The 8,925-nt window shown below is 37.1% G+C and overlaps 2 protein-coding genes across 4 annotated transcripts; both read left to right on the top strand.

Annotated features, from left to right (window-relative positions):
• Positions 1-1,863: 1,863 nt before the first annotated feature.
• Positions 1,864-3,837, top strand: soul5 (heme-binding protein soul5). The gene is made up of 7 exons (XM_028043200.1): positions 1,864-1,990; positions 2,091-2,150; positions 2,267-2,348; positions 2,552-2,672; positions 3,099-3,235; positions 3,320-3,483; positions 3,577-3,837. Coding segments are annotated over exons 1-7 (657 nt in total). The 5' UTR covers positions 1,864-1,988; the 3' UTR covers positions 3,668-3,837.
• Positions 3,838-5,276: 1,439 nt separating this feature from the next.
• Positions 5,277-8,895, top strand: nr5a5 (nuclear receptor subfamily 5, group A, member 5). Of its 3 annotated transcripts, none has more exons than XM_028043181.1 (7): positions 5,288-5,599; positions 6,027-6,142; positions 6,258-6,399; positions 7,158-7,879; positions 7,989-8,108; positions 8,203-8,350; positions 8,471-8,895. In XM_028043181.1, the coding sequence occupies exons 1-7, from the start codon at positions 5,500-5,502 to the stop codon at positions 8,716-8,718; spliced, it is 1,596 nt and encodes a 531-aa protein (XP_027898982.1). In that variant the 5' UTR covers positions 5,288-5,499; the 3' UTR covers positions 8,719-8,895. The 3 variants fall into 3 exon arrangements, with proteins under 3 accessions (XP_027898984.1, XP_027898982.1, XP_027898983.1); XM_028043182.1 differs by having other exon boundaries at positions 5,291-5,599; positions 6,032-6,142; XM_028043183.1 differs by lacking the exon at positions 8,471-8,895 and having other exon boundaries at positions 5,277-5,599; positions 7,989-8,079; positions 8,203-8,331.
• The last annotated feature ends 30 nt before the right edge of the window (positions 8,896-8,925 follow it).

Raw genomic sequence — 8,925 nt, forward strand, 5'->3', positions numbered from 1 at the left:
AAGGAAAATAAAAAAAACATTAATTTTGTTTTGCAACAGTGGGAGGGTTTCATTTTGCTTCAATCCTTTTTCTCAGCGACAAAAGAAAAATCGTTCACATCTGTTTGGCAGGTTATATAACCCTACATGCTCACACCATTATGCAAATGAAACTCTGGGTTTTTTCTAGCTATTTTACATTATTAATGGCAGAGCATTCTGTTAGACAAAGCAGCATATCTGAATTGTCCGCTTAACAGCTTTGTGTCTGTGTCAAAGTCTTCAAATTATTTTCTGCTCCTGAAATCATTTTGAATCAAAGAAAAAATATTTCTGTTGCTCTAGCTTAAAACTTTCTCCCCAATAAAGCCTGATAATCATTTAATTTAAATTGTTCTTTTTTTAAGAGGTTAGAATTTTTTTTAGAGAAAAGTTAGTGTGGTCATGTGCATTCCTTCGAAGCACCCACACTTTTTATGATTGAAAAACTGCACATTCCTAACACAACCAATTCTGCTGACTGAGTAGATTTTTGTCAATGTTATGAAACTTGAAAAACATGTGTTAAGACAATAAAAGGACTGGAAGTTATATATATTGTCATTTTGTTGAGTAATTATGTACCTTGTTCATTTTGATTTGATCACAGGAAAACTCAGAGACAAGAGAAACATACAACCATGCCTATACATGGTTACATCTAAAAGCATTTTAGAGAAGCCCAACTGACCCAACAGTTGGACTACGAGAGGAATCCTCAAAAAAACCCAAACATCAGCTCGGGAAAAATACTACAACACCTCACAGAAGAAGCTAAAGCAAGCCCTAACAACTACTGCCCTCATGGAACAACAGAGTGTCTTCAATCAGAGCTTTCAAATGGTTGCTGCAATACTGACCACTACAGGAGACCCATGCTCACAGCCATCAGCATCTACAGTAACTCTGAAGAAAACTGTCTAGCGTTACAACAACATTTCATTTCTGTCTGGGATTGATAAAGTATCTTTCTATAGAATTGAGTTGAATGCAGAGGGTGTGACTGAACATTCTGTCTCCCAGCCCAGATCAGGTCTCACCTGAGGACAAAACAGGTATCGTGAGGGCTTTAAGAAAAGATTTAGTCAATGCCACTAATTCCCTTGGTGGTCCCATTATTTCTCTCTCAGGAAAGTTTTTGTCTGCTTGCTAACTGAATCCAAGGTATTTTTTTACATTGTTCCTATACAGTTCATTGATGTATAAAACTGTGTGTGAACAAGACAATCAGACACAATGTTCTAACTCACTCTGAAAACAGATGATAGATATTTATTTATCTTAAAGTGTCAATCCAACAAGCTGTGTCCACTCCTTTATGTCTCAGCTGAGGAACAAGAAACACAAACAAAAAAAAAAACATATAAAGATCAAATTTCTGGTTTAAAAAAAAAAAAACATCTGCTTTTCCATCAGTGATCAACAGTTGAGGGCTACTGCTCAGGGTATTGCTTTTATGTTGGAATCTATTTTATTCATTTATTTATTTCACAACAAAACAAATCAGAACAGAAAAAGTCAATTTTCGTGTTAGTCGAAAGAGAGAATTATTGTTTCTGGTTCAGTAACCCGTCCACCTACATCACTGCATGTATACACATGATGTTACAGTCAAGGTTACAGTTGCTGACCTTTGTGTCATGTTGTCTGAAGTGAAGCAAAACACTTTCTTCAACAATATGGGAGTTGTAATTAAATTATACAAAATCTATCCGTTATTATTACATCAGTTGGTGTGACATAAATATATTACAAAAGGTGAGGTTATATAAGTGAGACAGCAAGTATTCCCACATTCTTTTGCTTCTGTGGAGATTTTCTCACATGTCCTGCCTCTGTTGTCTGGACTGTATTAGGAGTTCAGGGAGGAGCCTGTTTTCCTTTCATAACCAGAAGGGAATAAATGCTTGCTTTGGGTCAGTGAGGGGAGATTACTCTTTGAGGTGCTGAGAACTCGACAGTGAGCAGCAATGTAAGTAGACGTTCATTTTAACTTACATTCTTGGTGAACAGAAATGCATTGAAGTTCAATTTTATAACAATGAAACAAACGCTCTACATTTGTGTGTCAGGATTTGTTTTTCAGGTCTTCTGGGTCTTCTGCTGGTTCTAAATGCTGAGGCCAGAGTTGGGTATGAAAAATTGACTTACTGACACTTTTACTCAGCATGTGGTATGAGTAGATGTTACTTTAACATTTTCTTGTGAATGCATACAAGAGAATATTATGTATGTTTTGACTTTACAGAGACTCCTCCCAGCTGGAGTTCTGCAATGAGACAGAGCAGTGCCTGCTGTTTGACTTGATTTGCAAGAACTCCGTATATGAGGCGAGTATCTACAAGAACAAATAAATGAAAATAAAAATGGTTTATATTTGCTTGGAGGTGCCTATTTCTTGTCTAAATCTGTTAATTCTTGAAGGGTTGTGCAGGGGCTAGCGCCTATCTCCATCAGTATTCGAGGGAGAATGTTCCTGAGAATGACATGAAATAATTGCATTAATAATAATAATAATAATAATAATTTTCAGGTGCGGCATTATGACTCTGTGAAATGGGTTACAACTAATTACACCACCTTCTCTATGGAATTTATGATGGTACCAGCGTTTTGGAAGTTGTACAAGTACATCACCGGTGAAAATGAAGCAAGTTAGTATGTGATTTGATGCTACCATTTTTTTTCACTCACTTTGTTTTTTTACAGCTATTTCTGTGGGGAAAAAATACATTTTGTAACTAAAATTCCACACAGTGTGACCTATAAGCACAAACACAAAGGCAATACTGTTTATTATAAACTAAAGAACAGACTTTAATAGCCTGTAGAAAAAATTTGGTCTCAATTCTTCACTGTCTTTCATTCAAAACTTGACTGCCAATTTAAAAAACAAAAATAAGGTAAATGTCTTGATTAGTAATACTGAAATACTGTGGTCCTATGTTTTGCTCTTTATTAAAATGGTCTTCATCTAAATGTGGAATTTTATTTATCCAATTGCCATGTGTATCGACAGTGTGTACATATTTTCTTTTTGGTGCACAAATTCTGTTTGCAATATTTCTGTTCCCTTGCAGGCCAAAACATCCCTATGACCGCTCCAGTTCTGATGGGAATACCTGAAAAGAGCATTTTGAGGATGGATGTCTTCACAATGAGTTTCTTGCTGCCAGCAGAATATCAGATGGATCCACCAAAACCTACTAATGATGATGTAAACATTGTTATAAAACTTGAATCTTTTTCTCTGAGATCTGCTTTTGCTTTCTGCAAATAAAACACTTTTGCTAATTTGCAGGTTTACATCCAAGAAACGCCTGCTATGAATGTCTATGTAATCGACTATGACTCCTACATGAACACCTTGTCTGACAGTAAGTACTCCAAGAAACTGTCGAAAGCTCTTGACTCTGCCAAAGTACAGTACAGGAAAGGATCCCACTTCGCAGCTGGATATGACAGGTGATAAAATGATAACTGGCACAAATGCTTAAAACAACCCCAGTATGTTGAAGTCATATTCTAATATCTCTGTGTGTTTTCATGTTCTTGTAGTCCAAAGCCCAAGAAAAAGAGACACTGTGAGGTGTGGTACGTTGTTGAGGGGGATCCAGTGTGTGATCCAGTTCTTCAACCATTTGCATAGTTTACTGAACACAATGCATGTGCTGTAGCTGAACTTTGCTTAAAATTGAACATAAACCCTGTTTGAACACACAGACTACAAAGCCATGATTATAAGGGTTTTGTTATGTTTTTGTGTGTTTGCTTTCAATTTTTTGTTGTTGAAAAATAAAGTAGTTTTTGCAGCAATCATTCTGTATTTTTATTTATCTATATGTGAATAATAGATCTTTGTACATTTATGTAAACTAAAGCTTTGCACATCTGCACCAGTAGATGGCACTAATGGTAACTAAATCTTGAAAGAACTGATACAAAAATTGGTCAAGTTTTGATTTCATAAAAACTTGACCAATTTTATGAAAGCTATGTTTATATTACATCAAGCTAAATATGTAGTTTAAAATGAGCAAATAAAGAACTTAGCATGCAATGTTGTATAATATTTGAAAGTATCCATGGTAACCATACACCTTAGCTGCGGTTATGGCTTGACTTAGACGTCACTGTGTGACTGGGTCAGTTTGTGTTAATTGTTTTTTAGCTGTATCTTATCACCACTGTCTGGAAGGCTAAGATAATACATACAGGTTTTATTGCATAACCTGTTGTACACTGTATTGTAATAATGCATGTATTATTTGCAAATTGGAGACTTGTTCAATTTTAGCTAGCCGTAAAAAGCAATGGATTAATTTTACAAACCTCAGTTTATGAATTAACTGCAGTACTAGAGACCATAGCTTTATTTTTGCAATATTACTACTATGCAGGACAAAGTATATATCTTTTATTTACTTACCTCAAATAAATAATTATAACTATGCAGTTTTCCATAAATACTTTCAATTGCATTACAGCAGATTGAAGCAGTTGTCATTATTTTCACTAAATTTAAGTGTTTCATGTTCAATAGAAATAAAAAACATACAGCTGGTAGTGCAATAGACAATTATTACCAGGTTTGTTTTTTGTTTGTTTGTTGTTTTTTTTTTTTTTTTGCAGAAATTGATAGCTATGCAACAGCTAAACTAATGTTGACTGTTTTGAATAACAAAAAACAGAAAGGTGGAAAATTATGTATTCATCTGTAAGTGAGCTATTCTACAATGATATTGTGAATGGTAATACATAACCACATTTATCATCATTGTTGGTGATATTTAGAAATAATTCCACTTTCACCCTGAAACCCAATAGCAATTATAGAAAAGGAAGAAGCTGAGAATCAAGCAAGCAAGAAGAAAACTGAACCCACATATTGAGCAATCTTTTTGCAGTATTATTAAAATGTTAATATTCAGCACAATTTGGAGATTTAGTAATTTAATCATCGTTTTTAAACAGGATAAACGTTAAAGTATGTTTTGGAAAGCAGGCGTGCTTTTCACAATTAGCAAACCTTAAAATAAGAATACAGGAGAATCTAAAGTCAAATCTGCATGTCTGTAGTTTAGCAGTGGTCCTGTTTGCTCTTTAATGGACTCTTATTAAGATAATCTTAATATCTTAAGATTATCTGCTGGGATTCAGATTGGTTCAGTGATCCAGAAGTGATTTCACTTCAGTAAGATTCCAGCAGGTGGCTATCTGTCCCCCATGAAGGGGTTGGCGGGCTAGCTTGCTTCCTGATATACTGACTGGTTAGGAGTGCCAGTCAGGAGAGGTTTTATGACACCCACTATGGACCAAAGTCCAAATGTGGGCCTCCAACAGTTGTCAGTCCATCAGAGCTGTTGGGCCTGACCACCGCCTGGCTTTTCTCTGGCTCTCCTGCTGTGACTGTCTTGTCTCTTGGTCATTGCAACAATGAAGATCAAACTAAGCTGACTGTAGCATTCATGTCCCAAGAAGATGGACATACCTGGTTATTACACACAACAGCCCCAGCCTCCTGCCCATTTCTCTGGTAGCCATCCAGAGGATTTGTTAACCCAGGAGGGTTCATCAACATGTGAGTACGGCATGGATTGCAAAGTGAAACTTTTTAAAAATTTGTTAAAACATTTTTCATGATAATACTTTTTGTAAAATGTACATGTGCTGTTGGCAAGGCAATGACTCCTTGCAGGGGAAAAAAGAATAACTTTAAACGACTTTAGATTCAGAAATTTATGTGGGACAGTTTTCATTCACTACACATGGTGTAGGTAGAAATTATGTAAGGGTCATGCATGTTATCAAAGTCGAACAACTCTAGATGAGTGATAAGATACTTTCTGCAGTGGAGGGATGGTCCTGTAATATCCTTTGTCTGCTCAATAGCTGAGCAATAAACCCCATTTTATGTGAGCGGTATTGATCTTAATACATTTCCTTACCCATAAGTATGTGTCAAAAATTTAATCACACATTTTGATATATCTACTATCTTTTGGTAGCTCAGGAACAAAAGACTGAGGCAGACAGTCGGTCAGAGTCAGAGGAGAGCTGTCCGGTTTGTGGTGACAAGGTGTCAGGATACCACTATGGACTGCTTACCTGTGAGAGTTGCAAGGTATGGAATAAGTTGTTGATATGTGGTCCTTCTGTGATTATGGAGACCCAGATTCATTTAGGTTTTGCCCCCTCAGACAGAATCAACATACTAGCAGCATTTTTTTCTCACACAGGGCTTCTTCAAACGCTCAGTGCAGAATAACAAGCATTATACCTGTTCAGAGCAACAACGCTGCCCAATGAACCTGTCCCAAAGAAAACGTTGTCCTTTCTGCCGCTTCCAGAAGTGTCTGGCTGTAGGCATGAGAAAAGAAGGTATATAATCTCTCAACACTTTTGATGTAATTCTGCTTCTTTGTCACATTCACTGCTGTGAAAAAGCATCATTAGACATCTTCTGCAGGGATTTTGTTACACTTAAATGTTTCATGTTAATTACACTGAAAAATTATACTGAAAAATTTATTATAATTAAAAGGTATATCAATTAGCAGTTTTCAAATTAGGATTTTATCTATCAATGGAAAATTGCCTTCCAAAACCAATACATATTTGTTTTTCTTTGCAAAAAATAAATATGGTTGCCTCTATTATTGAATTATAAATTAATTTTTCTTAAAGGTGGTAATCGTGATTCCACAAAAGAAAAAAAAACTGAGCAACATCTATTGGGCTGATCTGCTGTTCTAGATACCTTATTCTCTCTTAATAATTCAAATTATCATTAGAAATTAGTCCTTTGTATTAACTCAATATTATGATATATCTGAAACCCTTAAGTGTGACTAAAAAAACAGAAAAAGAAAAAGCTTCTTGAAAGGAGGAAATCCTATTTTCATGGCAGAGCAAATGTCCATCTCTTCCTTATGAAACTAATTCTAGATTTGGCTAAATTGGCAAAATTTCAATACAGGAAATTTGTAAATGTGGTTCAAATATTATATGTTATTCCACTTGGGCCCCAAGTAATGTTATTTATTTATTTATTTATTTATTTATTTATTTATTTTTGCCAAAGATGTTACAAGTGTTGGTATCAAACCCTTTTAATTATGACTTCTTTTTGCCTTCAGCTGTAAGAGCAGATCGTATGAGAGGTGGCAGGAATAAGTTTGGGCCTCTGTACAGACGCGACAGGCAGATGAAACAGCAAAAGGCAAACACAGATCCCTACAGGATTAAAATGGAAACAAGGCAAACGCCTGGTCCCCAATCTCCAAATGACCATCAAACAAGTGGCCCAACAAGCAATGCATCGTCTTCAGCTGCTTTTCATCTATCCCACATTATGTATCCGTCTGGGATGGAGCGAAGTTGTCAACCCATGCCTCTGGACTGTACCATGAACAATCATAGAGGGCTATCACCTTCATCCATGCCTTTCCGTGGACTTTGTTGTAGTTTCCCTGAATACTCGCAGGATAAAGGGGAACCCAGCTTCAGCTACAATCCCGCTCCCACACACTTTTCAGTCCACACATTCACACCAACACGCACACCAACATCTTCCCCCTGCTCCACACCAAACTCAGCACCTGCTATTTCCCAGGCTGGTACTCAGACAACACCTCCACCAACCACTCCTTCTCCCAACTTCCTTATCCAGCTCCTGGAGGGTGAACAAGATGAGGGTCAGCTATGCACCAAAGTCTTGGCTAGTCTGCAAAGAGAGCAGGCCAATCGAGGGAAGCATGACTGCCTAAATACATTCAGCATCATGTGCAAAATAGCTGACCAGACTCTGTTTGGACTTGTGGAGTGGGCCAGAAACAGCAATCTCTTTAAAGAGCTCAAGGTAAGGAAATTCTGCTACACTACCAGTCAGCAGCAGGATAAGATCTACGCAGTTTCTAGAGTTCAAGGGTTTTAGTCTTTTACTTTGCACACCTTGGTGCTTCTGATAGGTGGATGATCAGATGTCGCTGCTGCAAAGCTGTTGGAGTGAGCTGCTGGTCCTAGACCACCTCTGCAGACAAGTCACTCATGGAAAAGAAGGTTGTATTTATCTGGTCACAGGTCAACAGGTTAAGTATTAGACACTTATCTGTACAGATATAGAGGTATGTTTAATTTCATCATTCACACACTTATTACTAACTGTGATTCATTGTGATGCAGATTGAAGTGTCAACCATTATGTCCCAGGCTGGAACGAATTTAAGTAGTTTAGTATCAAGAACCCAAGACCTTGTTTTCAAACTTAAGGCACTCCAGTTTGACAGACACGAGTTTGTTTGTCTTAAATACCTTGTCCTGTTCAACCCAGGTTAGTGTTCTTAATTCAATAGTTGTTAAAGTCAAGTATCTACCTTATTTTTGATCTGCCATTAATGCAGTTGCTATTAGTGTTCAACCCATTTTTTGTGCTTTTTTTTAAACGCATCAGATGTGAAATCAGTCCAGAACCGCAGACAAGTAGAGCAAACTCAGGAGAGGGTGAACAGAGCTCTGATGGAACATACCCAGCAGAGCCACCCGGGACACTCGGACAAGTTTGGGCAGTTGCTTCTTCGGCTCCCAGAAGTGCGCAGCATTAGCTTGCAAGTTGAGCACTATTTGTACCAGCGTCACCTTCTTGGAGATTTACCCTGCAACTCTCTACTTGCGGAGATGCTGCACGCTAAGCACAACTAGGAGGGTGTTGAAGTTTGAAAAATTATCACCTTCAAAGATGTTCTAAGATGAAGATGGGTCATGCTATGAGGTTTCTTTATCAGTGTTAAACTAGGACCCAGGTGTCATCTTATTTCATGTAAACAGGAAAAGCAAAACTGTTCAACAAAAGCAATAAAATACATTCAGTAAAGTCAAGCAATTTTGTGTCTAATAACTTTTGTAAAT

Source organism: Xiphophorus couchianus, chromosome 16 (genome assembly GCF_001444195.1).
Source record: "Xiphophorus couchianus chromosome 16, X_couchianus-1.0, whole genome shotgun sequence".
Taxonomy (NCBI): Eukaryota; Metazoa; Chordata; class Actinopteri; order Cyprinodontiformes; family Poeciliidae; genus Xiphophorus; species Xiphophorus couchianus.